This window comes from Lepisma saccharinum, chromosome 2, assembly GCF_977018435.1.
Source record: "Lepisma saccharinum chromosome 2, izLepSacc3.1, whole genome shotgun sequence".
NCBI lineage: Eukaryota > Metazoa > Arthropoda > Insecta > Zygentoma > Lepismatidae > Lepisma > Lepisma saccharinum.
In genome coordinates this window covers 13,851,187-13,875,664 of record NC_139230.1, presented here as the reverse complement: position 1 = coordinate 13,875,664, position 24,478 = coordinate 13,851,187, and the positions used below count along the sequence as shown (strand labels likewise).

Below are 24,478 nucleotides of genomic sequence, written 5' to 3'. Positions count from 1 at the left end.
CATAAATAAATGAACGAAAATTAAAAATTAGAAAGATGTTAATGTACTAACATTTATGTATGTAACTGATGGCGGAATGTTTAAAATTTATACTTTTTAATTAACAATTATTTGTTAACTCAGAAAGATGTATCAGAACCTTTTAGATAATTTGTCAAAGCTTAATTATGTACAAACTACACATTTTATTGTTGGAACATAAAAACTATCCTAAACACAACGCATAGTATGCAGAATGCAGAAGAGTAACATGTTTGTTACGATGCCAGAATGGCGTCAAAAGGGGGATATGTATGTTACGACACACGACTCAACTTGAGAATGTTTGTTTCAAATGTCAACTTCACATTACAATTACTTGAGAACTATTTGATGTATTACAATGTAACAAACGTCATTCTTAATTAATTTTTCCATACTTTCAAATGAGCTGAAAATAAAATGGGGTTTCCATTAAAGAGAACTAAGTTTCTGTTGAAAATTGTACTTCCTTATGTAGTTGAACGTATTGTGTCCATTAATTTCATGAGCCCCTCTCATAGGTATATATCTGCGAAAGCAATTTTTCAATATTTATTGTTGTTCACAAAATATTCCCAGTGGTAATTTTAGGTGACTCACCCTGTATATAATAATTATTTACTTACCAGTTGCTTGGGATTCATGTTGTATAATATTCTTTCAGCATTTTCGCTATCCCCTCGGCTTTCCATAATAGCCAGAAGCAATTTAGAAGCATTATTTTTCAGTTCAAGAACAAGGTCCATCCTAGTCTTGCCAAGAGGGTTGATGTCATTCAATATTAAAGCTGTAATAATATCCAGTCCATTAGATTCGTGAGTAGCTATACAATTTTGATTGTCATGGCAGGGTCCTTGGCAGTATTCAGTCAGAGCTTCCAAAGTTCGATTTATAAGAGCCACATTATGTTCATTTATATACAACCCTAGCAAACCTAAGCCTCCTGTAGTGGAACCACATATACAGTCTAAAAATGTGAGTGTTTCAAAGACTAGATTGTAATTGGTTTTGTTGTTTTGATTGCGTAGTAAGTTCTGAAAAGAAAAAATAATAGGAATTCATAATACACTGTAAAACAAAAGCATTTCTTTGGTCATAAAAGACAGACTCAACTATTACTGATATTATCTAAATAAAAACATCAATGGAGAAAATTAGAAGCAAATAAACTAAACATTTTTAATATTTTGACTCGTGTTTCTCTCAATTTTCTCCATCACCGTATTTTCTAAATGTTTATTTGTAGTTACCAATTACAGTGGAAGCCCAATTTTACATTTCTGGATTTTACCCACACTATACACTCAATCTTCATAGAAGATACAGCAATGTTATACAGGGTGGGCCACGGGAAATAGTACAATAACAAGTGGTTGATTGATTTGTTTTATTTTACTTTTCTACCACTTATGGTGAATTGTGAAGATGAGGATGAAAGGTGGTAAGATGAAGGAAAAATGACAAATTGACAAACAAATGGACAGAACACAACACGAGCCCCACAGAGGATTATACTGGCTGTGAATCCAGATGCTACAGCCTCATTAGACTTCAACAATGCAGTCCAGGGTGTACTGTGTGGAAGTGAGGTTGACATTTGGGTTCCACCTGCCACCCCAATAACAAGCAGTACCCCTGTAGAAAGGAAAGTGTGGGGGTGTCACCTATCATGCTTAAGTGTAATACAAGAGTCTGTCATTTAGTTTGCCATGAGTCATTGGTTGTGCAGGTGCATATTCAAGCTGTGGAGGCCTACATGCGTGAGAAGAGCATTGAAGCCCTACAGTGAGAACTACACAGCACGTGGTTTCAGCAAGATGGGCCTGTACCATCATGACTATGCTGTGGCAACTATTTTCACATTGATCATCTCCCAATTTGGAGATATCCCGGGGCCGGCTAAGTCACCAGACCTGACAGCTTCAGACCGTTTCCATTTTGGATATCTGAAAGGCAAAGCTTTTCCCCACTGGCTGCGAAACACTGGGGAATTGAAGACAGCAATCCATGAAGGAATAGAGGACATTCAGATTCAGATATGATTCAGAACACCATGAGAAGCTTCCAGGAATGCTTGCAAAACCTGCACTGATGCCGATGGAGATAACTTGCCTGAGGTTGTCTTTAAAGTATAGACATGGTGTGTGGTGTATCCATAATCGCAATGTCCTTGTATTATACAGTCATCAATACGTTTTGTGCACCTACCCCATATTTTATATTATCGGTGTTTTCTTTTGTACTATTTCCATGACCTACACCATCTACAATTTTCATGGATTTTATATTATCCTGCATTTTAAATTTCACATGTGTATCTCCTCAAAAACTAAAAATCAAGGTTCCATTGTAACGTCACTATCTGTAAGAGAATAAACAAATAGGCAATACATCTAAACATATGCCTGCCTCATAACAGAAAGGACTTTTGATACAATTATTAACTAATCTATCCTAATTTCCTACACCTTCACGTGACTGTATTTTACAAGGATTTCTCATTGATACACAACCAGGTAAATGATAACATGCTTCTTTCTTCACAAATTGCAATCAGGTAAACTGAAACTCACCTGTAGATCTCGATTGTGATTCTCACAAAGAAGCTGAAGAAACCTCAAAATTGGCTGCATTACAAGTACTTTTAAGGACAATTTGTTTTGTTCTTCTTTATCACGTTGGCGATCAAGTTTTTCTGCCAGAATGTCCTCTAATGCAGATCCTGAACCAAGAATCAATGAGCCCATATCCTCGCCTGAAATAACACATATTTGCTATGAAATGACCAATGATTAATAAAAGCATACATGCATGCAGAGAGAATAAATAAACTATGCATGCTTGAAGTTTGTTTAAAGCACACTTTATGCAGATAGGCTAATTGTAATGTTAACTTCTAACAGGACTGGAACTAGAGTTTAAAGAGATCAAAGCCACTATGTGCCTCCACCTGATATCATACCCAGAACCCCTTGACAAAGGTGATAACTTACCACTATGCCATCAGGGAGACATGTAAATAAACTAACAGTGAAAACTTGACCACAGCTATTTCAGGAGACTGTAGTTAAAAATGTGGGAAATGTAAAGTCCAGAATGTTAGGATACAGGTATAAGATGCCAAAATATGAAACCTGCAAAATATATCAGGATTCCACTGTATGTTGTAATAGGTACTGTGAGGAAACAGAAAATGTTGATGTTAATTATGAATACATGCATATTAATATTGTACAGTGTGTTTGGCTTCACTTGAAAATACTTTTTAGTTCACGTGGTATCTGCTAGAGATAATGAAACCTTCAACTTGACAATTTATTTGAAATTTAATTTCAGTTAGCACTTACATTGGCAGAACTAAGCATATCTTACAGTAAGTGAGTTATTTCAAACCCACTTTATCCACAGATAATGGATTGGACCTACAGTTTAAATTGGGATTGAAACCACTGTGTCTCTCCACCAGGTATTGAAGCCAGGACTCCTTGATTACAAGGAGACCACATAACACTACAACATTGTGGAGGGGCCCAATGATTTTTTTAAAAAAATTAATTTCGTATGTGACATCAGTTATGCATTAGTATAAACTACAAGTCCTATACAGGATGCAGAAAGATTTTATATCTGTTCTCTATTATATGACACCTTGCTGCAACTTTTGGCTAATTGTGATTATGTATATGAATGGTGAATAGATGAAATCGATGAATGTAAGGAACACCTACACCTAGGCCAGGACACCAACGCAGAACCTTCAGAAATGAGAATCAACCAATGAATGCACTTGATGGATTCGAAAGAGGTTGTACAGTACTACTATATTTATATGCATAAAGGGTAACAAATACTTTTCAGCTTTCTATTTACGATATAAAGAGGCATGCATATTTCGTTTTTGATGAAAACGCAAAATGTGAAATAACACATTCTAATGTTCATTTTTCATCTTTCTGAAAGGTGTGAGGGGCATCTTCCTACCCTGTTTTGTCACGAAATTATGCGAATTATGTACTGCAAAATGCGAAATACTCACTTAAACATAAAATTTACCGTTTATATACCGACGCGACACTTTCTGAACTATCCTGAGAGTTATGCAATTCACGGAAAATTGATTAATTTAGTTGTAAATATTTGAAAAGCAAAAATGGACTCCTTTATACAGGAATAAATTTAATATTCTGGTAATGATTTAATGTGTTATTAGAAGGGATATATTTATTTTGTGTAATAGTGCAGTTTTTGAATCAAATTTGGGATTATATTCACATTTTTTAAAACCAAAATGTCATTTTATATGGCACTTTTTCTCCACTATAACAGCAAAATTTTATTATATTTAATGCTTTTGAACCCGAAATTGACTGTTTTTGTACCAAAATTTTGCTTTTATATTTACCAAAAACATGTGCCTCTATTCAAGATCAATGCTCATGACCTGTTTAGATTTTAGCCTTATTTACTTCACATGAAAATGCAACAGGCATAGACAAAAGCATACTAGAAACTGTAATGTTGACTCATGTTTTAGTAACTTCCTTTGAATGTTCATTTTCATCTAGCCCTTTAATGCATGCATTTTCTATTTATAAACCATCCTTGATTTGCTATCTTTATTCACATATTCACACACACATACACACAAATATCATTCAACATTATATTTATTTTTCATTTACCGAATCAAATCATCAAAAGCAAATCAAATAACTAAAATAAAGACACAAAAAAAAGTACAAGGTTGGTACATTATTAATGAAGCAGTCTACCCTACCTATTACAAATAAGAACAAATATCATCAAAACAAACCTGGAGTTCCAGTTCTTGCTCCTGCATATGCTTGTGAAGTTGCAATAGCAGCTTGGTTTAGCTCCTCACGCAATTCTTCTGTTATGATAATTCCATTGGGCTTCACTGTTATAAAAAGAATTGTTGATTGTAATGTAATTATAATATACATTACATTCTACAGTTTTATATGAAGCTGAAATCTTACAAAACCAATTCCTACTTCACAGATCACAAGGAAGTGCTGAACTCATGCTCTCAAGCATGTCACAATTGATTTCATGAATACAAAGGAAAGTTCACTTTAGATACATTAAATGAATTGTGCATACCTTTCCTCCTTGTTATTCTGTCTAGTTCTTTCCCTTGGTCCTTATCCTCATGTGCTTTGGCAGCTATATCTGAAGTATTTACAGTTACTGTAGATTTAATCTCCTGTTGAGCATCTTTGATTTTATCATTAAACACCTGTAATTAATCCAAGTTTGAAATGACACTGTCAAAATAACAATTTAACTTTAGGATTACAAGCATTTATTTACCACACAAGGCAAGTGCAAACTAAAGATGAAGCATTGAAGTAGAGAGCCTTTCCCTCACTGTATTTTTCTATCCAAAAGTCTCCAGCCAATCTCCGTGGTGGAGTGGTTAGCACAGCATGCTACCAGTGTTGCATCATCATTTTTAAAAATATTAACAATTTGACCACTTATTTCTTATTTGCATGGTTTGCAACTTTTGACTCACCCTGTATCACATAGTTTCATATTTAATATATATTTTTAATAAGTCTGCATATCAAATGTATTTATAGTTATCTTTTGTGCTGCAGTTTCTTCATTCCCCAGTTCTACACATGCTTTATTTAGTATTGTGAAGCGGCTATTTTTGGGTAAATTTAATCTTAAACCTCAATCTCCCATTTGGGGATACAGGGTCTTCAATTTTTTTCAAAATTTTTAATTCTTGGGAGCTTATAGAAGTAAAAGGGGCCCAGGCACCTAATATGTTAAACAACTTTTGGGTTTACTGGCACCAAACAGTAAACAAGAAATATGGTTAAGATGCTTTGCTCGATCCAAACGCAAGGCTGAAAAAAAAATTCAATTTCGGTTCTGAACACTTGAAATATGTAGAAATAAGTGGTTAAAATATTAATAATTTTAAAAATGGTGAGGCGACAAATTAATTCACAATTTGTCGAAATGGTATGGAAGGACCCTACTTTGAACTAGTAACTTACTAAAAATACCAAGAACATCAGAAATAGGATACTGCTAAGTAAAGAAATTATAAAATATAAGTAAATACCTTAAAAAAGGATTGACTCAGATCTCCACCCATAAGCTTTGTGTACATACTCTTTTGAATTACAGGATTGCCCCCTTCAAGCAGAGCTATCCCTAATTCCACAGCCTCAACATATATGGAAGGAGAATGGACCGACTTGATTACTAGTTCTACAACTAGATCTGATGCTCCTTCATGATCCAAATGACTCTGAACTTCATGCAACGTACGGCCTGCTCTGCTCAAAATCTTTGCTGGAAAATAAATACAAAACAAGGTATAGACACACTATATTATTTCACTGTTTTAAGAATATGTAATTAAAAATTCTGCCATTCATAGCAATTATAAACAAAAATAATACTGCAATGATGAAAACAGAATTGTAACGCAACACATCAGAAGAAAAAAAAATGAAGTAAGTAAAGTTTGTTTTGGCAGACCATTCAGTTTTCTTGTTCTCTGCATGGGTGTAAGTCACATTTCCTTTATCCTCTCAAGGACTGCCCAGGGCATTTGCTATTTTAGCAGGTGTAAGACAGGGTTATGAGCCATGGAGGTCTAGTCGGTACGGCATCCGACTGCTACGTGGGAGTGTTGAGTGCAATTCCAAGCGTGGGTGATCCAAGGTTGGAATTTTCCCAGCCTTGTCCTTGCATAAAGCAGCTCTGGGGCTCATCCAGCCTCAAATCAATGGGTACCTTGGGCGTAAAAGTGGCTGGAGCTGATCACATCACCTCCAAAATGGCAGAGATCGTGAATGAGTGAGGCCCTACCCCCCACATTACCTAAATGTGCCTTCATGGCATGGTGCTAAATGCAAGGGGAACTTTACTTACTTAAGGCACGGTTGGTTGGGATGTATGCTGTCCCAGACTCATGAGACTATAACATTCATGTAATATATCCAAAGCAACTGTAGTTATTTAATTTTATTTCCTTTTTTCACTTATATATTTTATGCATATAAGTGTATGCCATATTTGATTTAAAATATAATATGGATATTCTTTAAAACAACTGAAAGGTTTGAAATTTTAAAATACCAAAGTAAAAAAAATTAAGAGAACCTATTTATCCAAGTGTGTTGCAATTTTTTTCCATGAAGGGCAGGACTCTTGTGGGGAGAGAAATTTTGATATCCACTCCTAAAGAAAGCACAAAGAGAAGGAAAAGGGATTTTTACACAAAACTTTCCCCTTGGCACAAGTCTATGGTCCCCACCATAAGCAAAAGTGAATACCTACAATCACACAAAGTCATGTTGAAAATCTGTTGTATTACATTTTTTTCACTGGGAAATTCAAATACTTAACTTTTATAGCCCCAAAGTTAGAATGGTAATCCTGTTTTTGCAGATGGATGGATACTCTGCATTTATTTTAGTAGTGCATAATATCACATAAGTTAAAAATTCACAATGATTTATTGAAAAATTTCCAACATGACTTTGCACAATTGTACAGTCATGGACACTTCTGGGTTGTAACAATCCCACTGTAAGTCAATGTTATCATTACAACCCAGAAGTGTCTGTGACTGTACATATATAACACTGCAACATCTTAGAATTTTTCTAATTGATTTGGTTTGTTATGGGGGCCATGGTGACTGCCAAAGAAGAATTTTTGTGAAGAATTTCCATTTTTCTTTCTTCTCGTGATCGATGGGAGAGAGAGCTCAAAATTTCACTTCCCACCAGAGTCCAGTCCATACTCTCCCCAAAACTAATTTATAATCTCCATGGCAAATGGTTGTCACTGAACATTAGTTTCTAATACATGTCTGCAAGTTTCAAAAGTATGAACTTGAAAACCTCCCATCGCATGAGGATTTACAGCATAAATAAAGTTACATGTGCTGATGGTACACATTTCTATGTACTATGGGTGGGCTGATATGAAATTTTAGCCAATACCGATAAAAAATTTACAGATACTGATAATTATGTTCTACAAATTGATATAAAATTACAAATGGTCCTTAAAGAACCTGAATAATTCACTGACCTCCTTATGTTACAAGGTGACTGCAATGCAAAAGAAGCCACATATTTAGACATTACTTGTTGAAAAAGTAGGGCATTGAGATTATCCATAAAAATTAAAACAAAATGTCAGAATATTGCACTAAATTATAAGATATTTATAGATATATCATATCGGTAAAATTATCGGCAATTTTACTGATAAACCAATACACTAACTAACTAACTAACTCTCTAGCCTTCTTAAACCCGAAGGTTCATGGCTGCAGCAACACAGGCCTTCCATCTGTCCCTATCTTGAGCAAGATCTATATACTCTTTTCCATCCCTACCGATTTCCTTTAGGTCCATCTCAACGTTGTCCCTCCATCTTCGTCTTGGCCTTCCTACAGGTCTCTTACCATCTGGTTTCCCAACAAGAATCCTGTAAACTCCTCTTTCCTCTCCCATTCGTGCCACATGGCCTGCCCACCTAAGTCTTCTTGATTTAATTATTCTAATAATATCTGGACATGAATACAAATTATGTAGTTCTAAATTATGTAACCTTCTCCACTCACCTGTCTCCTCATCCCTTTTAGGTCCAAAGATTTTCCTAAGGATCTTATTTTCAAATACTCTCAATTTATGTTCCTCTTTCAATGTAAGGGACCAAGTTTCACACCCATATAATACTACAGACAAAATTACTGTTTTGTATATTTTAACTTTTAGTTTCTTAGATATTAAACGAGAAGACAAAAGTTTATGAAGAGAGAAGTAACATGCATTTCCTGAATTAAGCCTACTTTTTATTTCCTCTTTAATATAATTTTCATTTGTTAATATTACTCCTAAGTATTTGAATTTGGAAACTGGTTCAAACGAGTTGTTATCAATAATTAGATTTTGATTATTACCTAACACTTGGTTTCGGCCTGTAAGCATATATTTAGTTTTCTCTTTGTTAACTTCCAAACCTATCTCTTTAGCAGTTTTGAAAAATATTTTAGCATTATTCTTAATCGTATTTATATCATCCCCCAGTAAGTCTACATCATCTGCATATGCTAACAACTGAGTCACACCATTTAATTTTAGTCCATCTTTAGTTTCTTTTACCTTCCTTACAGCATATTCTAAGGCAAAATTAAAGAGCAATGGAGATAATGCATCTCCTTGTTTTAACCCATCATGAATTATAAATTTGTCAGACATATTATTACCCACACGAATTTTACTTTCTGTTTCACTGGTGCATATTTTTATCATACTAACAAGCTTCTTAGGTATTCCAAACTCTACTAATATATTATATAGTTTATCTCTTTTGACCGAATCATATGCTTTTTTGAAATCAATGAATAGCTGATGGACATTTTGATTATATTCCCACTTTTTTTCAAGTGTCTGTCTGATGTGAAAAATTTGATCTGTAGTTGATCTGTTACGTTTAAATCCACATTGATAATCACCTATAATTTCATTAGCATATGGGGTTAGTCTTGTTAAAAGAATGTTAGACAATATTTTGTATGTTGTTGAGAGTAGAGAAATTCCACGGTAATTATTGCAGTTCATTTTATCACCTTTTTTAAACACAGGAACAATTATGGATTCTTTCCACTGTTGAGGGATTTCTTCTTTATTCCATATTAAACAAATTAATTTATGAATTTGACATATTAATGAATTTCCACCATATTTAATTAACTCAGCTGGTATTAAATCAATGCCAGGTGCCTTGTTATTCTTAAGCCTTTTAATAGCATCTTTAACTTCAGTCAAGTTAGGTTCTGGAACTAAAGGTTCTGCTGTGTGTACTTCATTTACTTCTGATTTATCTCCTACATGGACATTTAAAAGGTCATTAAAGTAGTTCTTCCATCTATTTAGAATATCACTTGGGTCAGCTAGAAAATCACCGTCTTTATCTTTTATCAAGTTTACTTTAGGTTGCCACCCCTTTCTAAATTCATTTACACCTTTATATAAATCTCTGATATTTTTATTTTTGCTGTTTGTTTCAATTTCGTTAATTTTGCTTTTCAAGTAATCTCTTTTTTTACTTCTAAACGTGCGGTTAACTTCTCGCTTTATTCTATTATAATTGCTTAGATTTGTATCATCAGAGTTATTTAACCACCTAAGTCTAGCCTGATTTCTTATTTCTATTAGATTATGACATTCATTATCAAACCATGGCTTACTTTTTCTCGGTTTATGGTATCCTATACTTTCTTTAGCTGCTGATTCTATTGCATTACGTATGTGCTCCCAATTCTTATTTACATCTGTTTCATTTATATTTTCATCATCATTTAAATCCTGCAAAACATCAAATCTATTTGACAGTTTAATTTGGTAATCTTTCTTAATTCTTTCATCAGCAAACTTTCCTGTATCAAATTTTATAACTTTTAGATTTTGTTGCTTATGATTTATCACTGAGAGTCTTTCTCTTAATTTAGCAATTACTAAATAATGGTCACTGGCACAGTCAGCACCTCTATGTGTACGAACGTCAATTATACTAGTATGCCTTCTCTTATCAATGAGAATATGATCTATCTGATTATGAGTTTTACCATCTGGAGAAGACCAGGTATATTTATGGATATCTTTATGTTTAAAAGTGGTACTTTTCACAATTAAATTCTTTGAGGTTGCAAAAGTAATCAATCTTATACCATTATCATTACTTAATTCATGAAGACTTTCTTTACCAATCGTGGGTTTAAATATCTCTTCTTTGCCAATCTGTGCATTACAGTCACCTAACAGAATTTTCATATCATACTGAGAAAATTTATCAAAGACCTGTTCTAACTCTGTATAAAAATCATCTTTAGTATTATCATCTTTATCTTCCGTTGGTGCATGTATGTTTATTAAAATAATTTTATACCACCTACCCTGTAAAACTGCATATGATATCCTATCATTAATAAATTCTACTGTTTTAAGAGCCGAGATAATTCTATTATTTATGAAAAAGCCTGTTCCAAAATTATGATTTTCAGTACCACCATAGACAAAAGTATATTTTTTAGTTTTACAATTCCCTTCTCCTGGCCACCTAACTTCCTGGACAGCTACTACATCTAATTTATACTTCACTATCTCATTAACTGTACACTGAAATGCCCCAGGCCGGTAAAGGCTCAGAACATTCCAGGTGCCTAATTTAATATCCTTATTCCTAACGTAGATCTTATCCTTAGTCCAGGGACCTCCCAAAGTAGTCCCCACCCGGAGATCCGAACGGGGGACTATTTTACCTCCGGAATATTTTACCTTGGGAACATCCATGGCCTTATATTTCTGTTTCTTGACATGTCTTTTTACAGTGCAGAGTTGTCAGCTCTACGCCTAACCCCCGATATGAATGGAGGAACTACTACACAAGACAAACACAAACATATTAGACAGCACAATTACTACATAAGACGAACACAAACACATTAGACAGCATAACTACTACACAAGACACACACAAACACATCACAACTACTACACAAAAAACACACCACAATTATAACACAATATAAACACACACATACCACAACTACTACGCAATATAAAAAATAAAAAAAACAAGCAAACACAAACACACACACACACACACACTCGTGGAAGGGAGCGATTTGCAATACCGGGACGGCGCCACTCGTGGAAATGAGCGATTTGCAACGTCGAAACGGCGAGAAGACGCCACTCGTGGAATTGAAATTTGGCGCTCACGTATAGAAATTCCTGTTCATCGCCTGATGTATTCTTGGGTTTCCTCACTTTGGCATGTCAGGTTTAAGGGTATTTGTATGGAACGATATACCCAGACATCTTTACTTTTCTCATCTCTTTATGCACACACACGCAGAAGATTCTCTTGGAGATGCTTACCAACAGTTTCCTTCCACAGTTACTGGCAAGCGGGCATCCCATCGAAACCCAATGGTTTATGAAAGTTAGTTAATACATAAAATGCCTCTGAAATGGATGTGGAAAATGTGGATACAGAAAATATTTTTCAATTTGATTAGAAGGAGAGAATAGAAAATAATCTTAAAGCAATACAGAATATTCACTATTATTAACAGCTCACATTGTGGAATGTACATATAACCGAAATATAAGTACTATGAAATTCAAATTACATTCTTACCTCCTGGACCATGAGTAACAGTTGGCAGTTGAGGTGGCACAACAAATTCTACAGTATCCCGTTTCTGTTGAAAAGTTTTTCCAAAATATCTATTCAACAAGCTGCTCCTGAGTGCATCGCCCTAATACACAAAGATAAATATTAATTGAACATGACAATGTCAATACTTGAGAGAAACAAATAATAATTAAATCCTAAAATTATGTAGTAAATAAAGATTCTTTTTCATGCTTTGTTTGAAAGTAGTTTCTACAATCTTGCAATTACAGTCAACTACTTTCACATCTAAGGATACTTACTGAAGAACTGCTTTTAAGATTTCACTAGTGGACTAAATAACTTATATTTAGAGATAAGCTCATGCACATTTTGGATTTATGAACAATAAAACAATATGTCATCTAAGGTAGTCAAACAGCAGATAATACTAAGTGGTCATAAAACACTAATGTACATATACAGTTATTTCTTGACACAATCTGCACACTAAAGATGACAAATGTTAATCATATACAAACAAAATATGCATTTTAAAGATTTCTGTCTCTTAAAAAATGCATAATTTACACAAACAACACAGAAAATCAAAACTCTTCCTTTGGGGAAGTAGAACTCTTACATGGTACATTGCAAACATTTCACAACATGAATGATAGATAACTCTTCCAAGCAAATAACTGTACATATATGAAACACCACTCTTCAAACTTATAACTCACACTAATACAAAGAGTAAAACAACAATAATTATGGATTGATCCGAGTACATTAAGAGAAAGAGTACATCAACACTGGTGTCTTCAAATCGTGATCTTAAAAGATAGAAAAACAAAGAAAAGCATTTCGCAAGAGTTGCAGGTATAGTAATGCTAACAGAGCTTCCTTTTAATATGCATTATTCATTCATAAATGCAGGTTATTTCAAAAGACATGTAGAAGGAAAATACAAACTCAAAATGTTCAATCAGATTGCACTCAAACATGCTATGAAGAGATACAGCATGCATCATGATAGCAAGGGATAAAAATGTTTTAGCAGCGCTTCATTTTCATACCCTTTGTTGCTCTTCTATTTCCGTTTCATTCACTGCTCTAGGATCACCCTGACAGCATGTTTGAGAAAAGGGAGAATTTATTTTTCAGCATGTGTAGAATGCACATTCCTAATTCCATGACTTGTCTTATCCTCTAGACAAGAAGAAAGAGAAATTTTATCACTTGTTAATAGAAAAACTGCAGCGGATTAGTCTTGCATCTCTCAGGCAACTACCTTTCCAGCAACGCGTAAAGCAGTACCTACTAAAAAGTCGATAGAGAACACCACAGTTACAGAGATAGAAAAAATAATGCAGTAAATCTGTCACTTATATGACAGAAATAATTTTGAGTACTTTGTTAGTACTCCACAAGTGACCCCAAGTTGCATATATCAGTAAGCAGATGCCCAGAGAAATTATGAAATTATTTATTAAACCTTTCATACTTATTTCTCCATGTTGAGTTTGAAATAACAGTGGCTTTTCAAACATACATGGGGAAACAGGTAAATATTTATTTTGTCTGTATATTCACACTAGTACTTAATTTTCTCTTTATACATTGGTAATGAAGACAGAAGAGTATAGGGTTAATGGGAAGACTGTATGTATGAGTGGTATAGCCTGGTGATTGTACATATGACAGACAGAAACTGGACTAGGAATACTTTTCAGAAAATGATTTATGCATTAAAATAAACAAATTACCTAGGATGTAATTTCTATTTTACCCATTATGTTTTGGAAGGGGAACTCCAGAAACAAATGTACTCATTACAAAAGTGGGTTTTTGCAACAGACATTTCCAACATCCACAGCCTGCAGGTACTCCATATTTATAGCACTATGTCACCTCACTCAATTGTCTAATTAAAACTCACTGACAGTTCAACATCTAAGATGCTCTCCCAGCTCCAGTCAAAAATACCGGATACACTGACCACAAACCACCAAACAAAAAGGCGCTTGGCAGGCAGCAACACTTAAAAGGTCTGTTGCACTACAGAGTGTAATTTTAGAATAACACCTCAAATAGTGGAATGCAAATTAGGATTCCATGACAGATGTGGAGTCGGCATTGACCAGTCTGTAGGTCATCAGACTGTCATGAAAGAAACACAGACTCTATTCTCATGATGGGTAATCTCAGGTTGGAATTTTTCCAACAATGTCCCTGCATAAAGTGGCTCTGGAGCTCACCCAGCCTTTAATCAATGGGTACAAAGAGCTTTAGCTTTCATCAAGACATGGAAATCCACTATATTGTAAGATCTCAAAGCAACAGCATTCAGCAGAGAAATAAAGACAGCTAACACTACTTCCAATTCACGAGAAAGATACATATAACCCTTCCCCTTCAAGTTACAGGGAAAGTATTTTAACCTCTGTCCCTCATCCCACCTTAACTGAGCTTCCAACAAGCCTCAATTAAAATGACATTAATCTCTAATCAATTTATCATGGCACGTCCCAATAAATAATCAATGAATCAACAAACCTATCAATTCCCTTGTGTAATTTGACTATATCTGCCTGACAAAAGTTTGTCAATTTCTGTATTCCCCTATTTCAACTGCAACCATGACACAAAGGATAATATCTCTTACAAACAAGTAGTTGTTTTCCAATAAGTCCAGTTCTCTAAAATAAACGTTGAATGCAGAAAATTGGAAAACAGGATTGACTTAAAAAAGAAGGCCCTTAGAAAATTCCTGAGTATGCCTTCCCCTTCCCAATATCAGAAACAAATTGGTCCCAAGATCAACACTTCCAATCTTCTTACTTTTCATTTTTCTGTGCAAATTTTCTTCACGATCGATTTTGCCACCCGTCTGGTGGCTTCGTCAGGCGTGGCTGGCATGTAGTGCCTGATGAAGCCACCAGACGGGTGGCAAAATCGATTGCGAAGAAAATTTGTGTGGAAAAATGAAAAGTAAGCTTATCAGAGTAAATTACCTATCTCCACGTAACCGCCAAACAGATATCTTTAGATTAGGGATGGGCCGATGTGAAATTTTTGCCAATACCGATAAAGTACAGATACAAAATTTACCAATATCGATAACCGATATTCTACCGATCCGATACAAAATTAGAAATTGTCCTTGAAGAACATGAAAGGTTAATAAATGTGTGTTTCAAGGTGACTGCAGTGCAAGAGAAGTTGCATATTTAGACATTTACTTTTTTAGAAAGTAGGGCATGGAGATTATCCATAAAAATTACAACAAAATTGCAGAATTTTGCACTAAATTATCAAATATTTATCAATATATCGGATCGGTAAAATAATTGGTAATTTTACCGATAAACCGATATGCCTATATCAGCCGATACTGATAGAGTACCGATTAATCGGTACCATCCCTACTTTAGATACAATATTGTGTTGTTGTTCTGTACATACTTGAACCTTCAAGATACACCAGTTTTTGCCAAAAATAAATCTCTCATTCTTCATATCTGATCAGTGTCATTACTTGGCATGTCTGATGTGACTTGTTTAGTTGACACATCTATTGGATCCAAAGAATGTGCGAGTATTTTGGTTATTTAACATAATGTTTCTACCACTCTAGTTTTATCATGAGGAGGAATGAATGGTAAATACTTAAAAGAACAAACATAACAGAATGCCCATGCCTTGAACCCAGAACTTGACTGAAACATTCAATACACTCAGCCACCAAAACAGCAGTTGTAATAAGAATGTATGTGAAGATAGATTCTGACCTTGCCACCTACAAATGTTACTTTAATGTGATCGCCCACAAATGATCCTGGTTAGAGTGCCTACAAAACTACAATTTTGATCTAGCTACTGTCTGTCACCACTGTGTGGTGGTCAAGATCCATCCATGAACAACAGCACAAGAATTCAAATTTTGACATGTAATATCAAATTTTTTATTAGTTAACACTGAGTGTTGTTTGTTTCTTTGCTATTACATAATGGTTACAGTTCTGTGGATAGTACAAATGAGAAACCAATTCATTATTCAAGAGTACTGTCAAATTTAAAATTACGATAAAGGGCCTGTGAAAAGTTAGTCCTATCCAAAACTAAAACCTGTAACCTTCAAAGGAAGATTTTGCACATAACTGACAAGAAAGAATAATTTAATTCAAGTCTGTGTTTGTACATGTTGGCAAAGGTTTCAAGTTCTGAGCATACCAGAACCCATCCCGAATGGTCTACAGATTACTACACCACAAAAGTATGTGAGGGTGCATGAGTTGTGATTCACCAAACAGTATGTTGCTATGTAGAAATTTTAAGTGAAAATGTGAAAAATAGTAGCAGGCTCAACCAGGACTCAAATCTTGGGCTCCAGGAGCAGCTAACAACAGCTTTAGCAACTTGGGAAATATACTGTAAGCAGTGGTGTTATGATGTCATGTATTTATTGTCTGTTGAGAAAGCTACGCTGACAGCACTAAAATTAACCTGCGTAACTTATTCACATGTCTATTTCTGCTATTAGATGCACACATGAGTAGGTTAGGCAGGTTAGGTTTGGTGCTGTTAGCATATATCTCTAAGTTTCTAGAGGTGTCACTAGCCATTCATTGGGTTTCTGGCATTTCATGCCACTTGTCTACCAACTAAGCAACCAAGCTATCCCTGGTTTCACCTGATTTTTCACTTCCGTTGTTTTACCTGTGTGGTAATTGTTATGTTATTATACAGGTAAAAGGAATCTGGGCTCGCCTTCAGATGCACAGCAGTTAGATTAAACAATAAAATTTCATATAAAATATAAAAAAAACATTTACTTACGATATGAGAGTATGCTTTGTTGGTAAACGTGACGTTTCGGGGGTCTTACCACCCCCTTCCTCAGGCTTCTTCCTAGGCATGTATCAAACCACCATGCCACGTCAAGTTATGTCAAACAAGGAATTAAACAGGATTAAATTGGTAAAAAATTTTTTGTTAAAACTTGCCCTTGCCTCGATGCATTATTGCATGCCCTTTTCATCCTTCTTTAATAAAAACCTGCAAACGTATAAAAGTAAAACTTAAAACTGTTAAACTACACTCTCCTCGGTCTTCCATGTAGAATGCAGGAAGTTGCCAGAGGCTATTCCCCTCCCACGTTGCACTCCTCCCCTTTGCCATTATGTCATTTCCAGCTAGAAATCCCGTGTTTCCTGGGCTGCGTGGATTACATGAAATCCTATTTTATTTTTCTTACCGATATCCCATCTTTTAAACATATTTATCCAAATTTCATCTAGATTCCTGTCATCCCTATTCAGTTTCTTATTTCTTTCCTTGCATATATTAGTGGCCTCATACACGTTTCTTAAATGTTTTTTTAATATTTTATATGAAATTTTATTGTTTACTAAAAGTGAGTAATTCGCACTGTGCAAAATATGAATAAGCAGTTAGATTTTCTATAACTGCTAAATTCTCCTGACATTCAGCTTTTACTTCAATATAAATTCATTTACAGAATTAAAAAGGTACAAAGACATCTTTTGGTCACTTATGGAGGACTGGCATGTTACTAGCAGCAAAAAAAATTTGCAAGTGCTGATACTATGAGATAATATTAGCTATAAGCATTTACCTTTTCTCCATATTCTGGATCAATGGCCATCATTTCACGTAATGTCCGAAGTACTTTAACACAAAGTTTCTCTTCCTTTTCTTCAAGAAGTTTTTCAGTATGTTTGATCAACCTAAAAAAGAAATCACACAATTTAAATGCTTATATTAAATAATTTAATTTTTCAAAAGAAAAGTTTCAATTTTTTTTTCATTACTTTCCTGACACACTGTAATAATCACAACAAAAAGGATGAATGATTGCATGAAATTGATGAAAAAACTGAACTCATGCACAAGCTAGGATTCAAACATGAAACCACTGATAGTGACATAAGCTCTCAGTCTGAAAGTTTTTGTAACTCCAGATATGCAGAGTGAACCAAAAGTAGGTGGAATAGGATTTGTGTTAGGGTTATACTATAACAATGGTGTTCATTATAACTATTGGGTTGAAAGATTATTGTCCACAGCTAATTCATGGCTTATTGGAGGATGACCCAGACAGGTGGATGAAATTTAGTGAGATCATGTATATGGAATCTCAAATAAATGTTATCATTTACTGTCCACCTACATTTGGTTCACTCCGTATACATGATGTTTTGTCACTGGGACTGGTTTTTAATGTATTTCTTTATCCACAATTAAAGCATACTCACATTTTTGTGATTAGTGAATATCCACTCATTGTTAAAAGAAATCCCCACATTGTTAAACACTACACATGTGCTTTTCTTCACAAGAGTGCACAGCACATGTGTTGTTGAGAGATCACTCCAGTCTCTCACCTGTAGCTCTAAGGCAACAGAGCAACATGCAACAAATGTTATCTTTAAATAGACAACATTGTTGGCTATGATATGTGGCCACCAGTAACAACTGTGTCCTGCATTCATATCCTACTTATATCGAACAGTATATATAGAGTCTGACGTACCTTCGAATAAAACCGCCATTCTCACACCTTTTCCTAGCTTCAGTACCAAGTGGAAAGAGTAACTCTGGTCTGTACAAAATGTCTACAAGGAGTGACAATTCAGACTGAACCAAAGGCTTAAGCTGATCTTCTAGAAGAGATACTATATCCTGTAGTCCTTCAATAATACTTCGGTCCAGATGCATTAACTTAAAGAAAAAAAGAAGTACAGAGTTATATAGGGACAGGGTAGTTTTGAAGATTTTGATTGATGAACCAAAGTGGATGGATCATACAACATTAGGTTTACCAACTAAGTACATCATACTTAGGAAAAAGTATCATTTTTAAAAATAAATGTTTCAGAAGAGGACTTATTTTTTCTTATGTAAAAGATGTTCCAACAAGAACGGAGGATTTCAAATGTACCATTGTCTTGTTGTTGGGGTGGTGGCACTGTTCTGATATATCTACAGGGTGACAATTAATGAACTATATGAAATAAAACAGTCATAATTTCTGAACGGTTCGCGTGATGACGTCCAAACTGGCTGGCCACAGGGCATGATGGGAATTTGTATGCGTATGCACACGCAACGTGTTGATGTCGGCCATTTGCAAGTGAAAATGTCCTGGAGGAGTATTTTGGGGACTGCATTCTGGCTCTGGGGTACCCAGAGGCCACTGGAAGGGGTCTATGTTAAGGACAAGGTGTACAGAAATAACCCCAAAACCATTGCCGAGCTGAAAACTGCCATTCAGGAGAGCATCGACACTTCAGCGGGTCATGCAGAATTTTGCTGTTCGTTTGCCCCACATCATCACCAGAGATGGCAGACATATCGAACATGTCATAACCTAAATCCGAATGTCTGTAGTGCCGTTTACATGTGCAATACAGTTTGTGTACTACGTGGTTTGTCACTAATTTCCATTTTATTTCATATAGTGCATTAATTGTCAACCTGTAAGTACTGTCATCTTTTTATTTTGTTGTTGTTGCAGTTAGTTGCTGTGGAGCGCTGCACAAACTCATTACAAGTATGGTGAGTGTTACGCAGAGACTTTGTGGAGGCTTAGTGCGATCCTTGGCTGTAATGTTAGTGCACCTAATGAGACAACAGTTTGTAGGCTAATCAAGAAATTTGACAAACAGGTTCGACTGCAGACATTAAACCACTCCAGCTCTCTTGTTCCAGCCGGATTCTTCAGAACATCACTATTGTGCACACCAGTGTTGCTGTGAAACCAAGAAAATCCATTTGTTGTTGTTCACAACAGCTGGGCCTGACGAGAAGCTCCTTGCAGCAAATTCTTACAAAGGATCCCCACATGCATGGCTACAAAATCAGTTAACCCAAGAATTGAAACCAACAGATCATTTCCAACGGAGACAGTTCATTGAATGTATCGATTTTGGAGAGGTAAAATGCAGACAAAGGTTTTCCAAAGAAAATCATCTTTAGTAACAAGGTGTACTTTCACTTGAACAGCTTCATTAATAAACAAACCTGCCACATTTGGGGACCGGAAAGCCTGCGAGTAACCCATGAGAAGTCATTGCATCTGCAAGGAGTCACTGTCTGGTGTGGATTTTGGGCTGCTGGGGTGATCGGACCTTACATTTCCAAGATGAGGATGGAAATGCCATGACAGTAAATGGAGAATGTTACCACAATATGGTTATGAAATGGTTGTAGCCTTATTGGAATGGTGTGGATATTGAATACTTATGGTTCCAGGCTCCAGCAGGATGGCACTACCTGCCACACCTCCCATGAGATGATTGCCTTGCTGCACGAAAATTTCTGGGGCAAGTCCTTTTGTGCAACAGCGACCAGAACTGGCCAGCGAGGTCATGTGATCTGACACCCTGTGACTTCTTCCTTTGGGTTATGTGAAAATAATCCCCGAACCCTACCAGAATTCAAGGAGGAAATTCAACATGTCATCGGCCAAATCGGCAAGTATGTGTAAGAGTGATCAGTAATTTCATCGATAGAGTGACTACATGCAGAGCAAGTCATGGGGCACATGTGACAGATATTGTTTTTCATACTTAACTGGCAGCATGTACTCTTTGTAACGATGTAGAAATACGTATATGCCATTTTGTGAAAATAACAGTTCTCTTTCCATGTTATTAAACCCAGCATTCTTGTTGGGACACCCTTTACTTTTTGTGAATTCTAAATTTAAAATCAATTAATTTTTCACATTTTAAAGAAGTTCCATAAAATAGCTGTTGAAATCATTTGATGTGAAGGCAATTATTCTATTCTGATGGAAGTTTTCTTAGCCCAATCTTTGCCCAACTTCCTGGTCAAGCGACCTGATGTGGTGAAAGCTAAAGGAAAATTAGAGGTACATGTCAAAAGTGACCATTACCTGTGAAAATATTAGCATGTGGTAGGAGTTATACCTTCTTACCAACTTGATACAAAATACTAGGGATGGGCCGATACGAAATTTTGGCTAATACTAATAAAGTACCGATACCGATAACTGATATTCTAACAATCCGATATAAAATTCCAAATGGTCCTTGAAGAACCTGAATGGTTCATTGATCTCCTTAAGAAATATATGTTTTGAGGTGACTGCAGTGCAAAAGAATTTGCATATTTAGACATTTAGTTTTTTAAAAAGTAGGACATTGAGATTATCCATAAAAATTATAACAAAATGGCAGAATTTTGCACTAAATCATAAGTTATTTATAGATATATCAGATTGGTAAAATAATCGGTATTTTACTGATACACCAATATGGCTCTATCAGCCAATACTGATGGAGTACCAATGAATCTGTGAACAAAGTTATATTAAAATGTAATGCACATTCATTAATATTATGTGCAATATATTACTTACTTGAGATTGAGAACGTTCCATTTTAGGAGCTTTTGCTGCTTGCAACCACTTGCTAGTTTGTCTGGATAGCATAGCTGCTTTATTGAACATGGCAGTTACTTGAGTCTCCAGATCAGAAGGTATGGCTATTCCCCTACTCTTTGCTAAAATTAAAATAAAGTCTTATTTACCTCCAGGTTTCGAAGAAATATTAAGTTTATGTTAACACAAAAATTATTTTAGGACCCAGAGAACCATATGTATGTTTACATTGCTTGATGTCTTAATTTGATTTTAAATTATTCACCTACTTGGCATTGTCTTTTGAAGTATACCAACACCTCATATTTGATGGTGAATCCCAATCGTTTTTTCTTTTTTCAGCATGTGACTTAAGCACGCATGGACATTATATCTAAATACAGTCAACTCTCGATTCTACGACCCTGGGTATAACGACCCTCTCGAAGTAACAACCCTTTTCCCGGGAACCGTGAAAAATTTAGAAAAAAGTTGAAAAATTTGGGAAAAAAGTTTAAAAAATTGAAGGAAATCGGCCGAAAAATGCGTTGTTTTTTTTTTCACTCATTCCCTTCACGAGCGCTCTACCGCTCACAATTGGGTCTGAATTAAAAATAGACACCACTACACCATTTTGAGTGATATCCAATAGCACTTGACTTCTGCCCTTCCCTCCCTCAAGTGCACCAATGTTACTCCGCACCCGATGGCCGCTACACAAGCCAGGCTTGTTTTGCCACTCTTGCTCTTGGATACGCGAGAAGAGAAGATCGAATGTGCTTCGATGTTATTTTAAATCGACCTTGATTTGTTTCCTTGTCCTAAGAGCTGCTGAAAACTAGGAGGAGGGGGGGGGGGTGAGCAGACCGAAATGACCGCTGGATTTGCAGTCTTTGCCATGTGTATGGCAGATCTCATCGATAAATACACCAGCTTGAGAGATAAGGTCGCAGGAAGGTTCCAAAATACAGACGCGTGGCACCTGGAAGTCTGTCCAGCTCTGACCTAGAGTTCAGAAGGTTCCGACAACTTCCGGTAACCGCTTTCATTCAAAACGTGTTCTTTTTTCCCTGTAACACGTCATAAAAAAGCGAAACTGTTAGAGATAATCAAAACCACATAGGCCAACTCAAGATCGTCAACCCGCTTAATGCGTTGTCATCCTGGTTTCCATAAAAGTTTACTTCGATCTTACGTGCATCATAATCCCACTTCATACGTTTTCCTAATTGTGTCGTCGTCGTAATATCTGCCCAAAAAATGTTCCGTTGGCTGACTGACTTATCCCTCTTTTCCTGTCAGCAAACGTGGGGGGAGGGGCGATGCCGATTGTTTCAGCCATGATTTTCTTGCTCGTGTGCGCACACGGATGGATTACAGGTGAGGGTGGAAGAGGACCCACCCCTATTCCTTTCCTTTGACGTCTGAAATGGGGCAACCAGTTCTGGATGTATTCTTGAAAACGAACAAAAACCATAGAACAAGTAAAAAAAAAAAAAGTGCCCCCTTTCCCCAGCTCATTCTCCGCCACTGGTGTGCACGGCAATGTTGATAATTGCAGAATTCAGGTCCTATTTTTTTAATGCTGTTGTCTGCATAGGAAATATTGCCCGTATTATTGTCTGTTGCATGGTAAAACGTAAAGCAAGGGTCATTTCTTTCTTCTTTACACTGCTGTTAAAAGTTCCGTCTTATTTTTCTGTTCCGCCACCTGTTGCGTGAACTTCCAGCCGATCTCCTTGTTTTTACGCTGCACCTGGTGCCAGTGTTTTGTCTAGCGTCTGCAAAGCTCTTCCTTCCTTGCTGATAACTAGGGAACGGAAGTTTAGGTAAATAAATGTTTTTTTCTACGATAAGATAGAGACCCTCGTTTTGCCAAAATTCTGATCATAGCCTTATATGTCAACACTGCAAATTTTATTTTACATAAAAACACATATTTTCCAGTTTTCCGTATGTAAATACATATTTTGCGAATTTTCATTTTAAATACATAAAATCGCTCATTGCCTTCAGCTACCTTGAAATCCTCGAAGGAAAAATGTTTATTCTCCGCACATCTTTCATATCGAGAGTGCTAGGTTTGTTTTGTCTTCGAACACGCTCGCTGGCAGACTTCTGGCGCCTCGCCTGCGATCCTATGGGGGGAAAATATTACCCAAATGAGGCTGTTGTAAATTATCTCGAAATTCTGCAAGAACTGTTGAAGGATCGCTCCTTAAAAGTCGAATTGGCATACATCTCAACAAACCTGTCCTTTCTCTCTTATTCCATACGAAAGCTTCAATCGTCCGCGAACACTTTGGCAGCTTCCGTGGGTGAAGTCCGTATAGTAGAAACGAAACTGAAAGAACTCAGTGGATCTAAAGCACAAGTGCTTATGTCTAAATTTACAGAATTTTTTGGGAAAAACCAAGGTTTTCAAACTTTGTGTCAAATTGCACGTGTATTGGAAGGTAAAGTATAGAGGAAGAGGACGCTTTGGAAAACTTCAGTGTTAGTGAAATTTCATGCTTCATGCAAGAATTGTTTGTTGTGACGTGGAGCGATCTTTCTCACAATATAAGATGCTTTTTAGAGATAATCGTCACAGATTTACAATGGAGAATTTGGAAAATACTGTGGTGATCCAGTGCAACTCTTCCAAAAAACAGCTCGCTAAGAGGTAAGCATTTAGAAACTGATTTCAGGTGTTTGAAATGCGTTATATTTTGTATTTATTACCAAATATTTTTTTTATTTTTGTCACATATTTTCCTGTTTTTATCACATATTTTCAACATTTATGACACATAAGAAAATAAATATTTCTGAGTTTTTTAGCACATAAAGTTCCGTTCCCTACTGATAACAGCA

At 35.8% G+C, this 24,478-nt stretch overlaps 1 protein-coding gene across 18 annotated transcripts in view; it reads right to left on the bottom strand.

Annotated features, from left to right (window-relative positions):
* Itpr (Inositol 1,4,5,-trisphosphate receptor) overlaps window positions 1–24,478 on the bottom strand; it is a 181,457-nt gene that overhangs the window by 58,091 nt on the left and 98,888 nt on the right. For 10 of the 18 annotated variants that reach the window (XM_083117057.1, XM_083117063.1, XM_083117056.1 and 7 more), the window contains 10 exons: window positions 21,623–21,765; window positions 18,770–18,957; window positions 17,852–17,963; window positions 13,290–13,337; window positions 12,235–12,355; window positions 6,125–6,357; window positions 5,146–5,281; window positions 4,835–4,939; window positions 2,595–2,776; window positions 648–1,055 (listed from right to left, as the gene is read on the bottom strand). In XM_083117057.1, the coding sequence (XP_082973183.1) occupies window positions 648–1,055; window positions 2,595–2,776; window positions 4,835–4,939; window positions 5,146–5,281; window positions 6,125–6,357; window positions 12,235–12,355; window positions 13,290–13,337; window positions 17,852–17,963; window positions 18,770–18,957; window positions 21,623–21,765 (1,676 nt within the window). The remainder of the gene's footprint in view (window positions 1–647; window positions 1,056–2,594; window positions 2,777–4,834; window positions 4,940–5,145; window positions 5,282–6,124; window positions 6,358–12,234; window positions 12,356–13,289; window positions 13,338–17,851; window positions 17,964–18,769; window positions 18,958–21,622; window positions 21,766–24,478) is intronic. The other 8 variants (XM_083117060.1, XM_083117061.1, XM_083117068.1 and 5 more) reach the window with 1 other exon arrangement.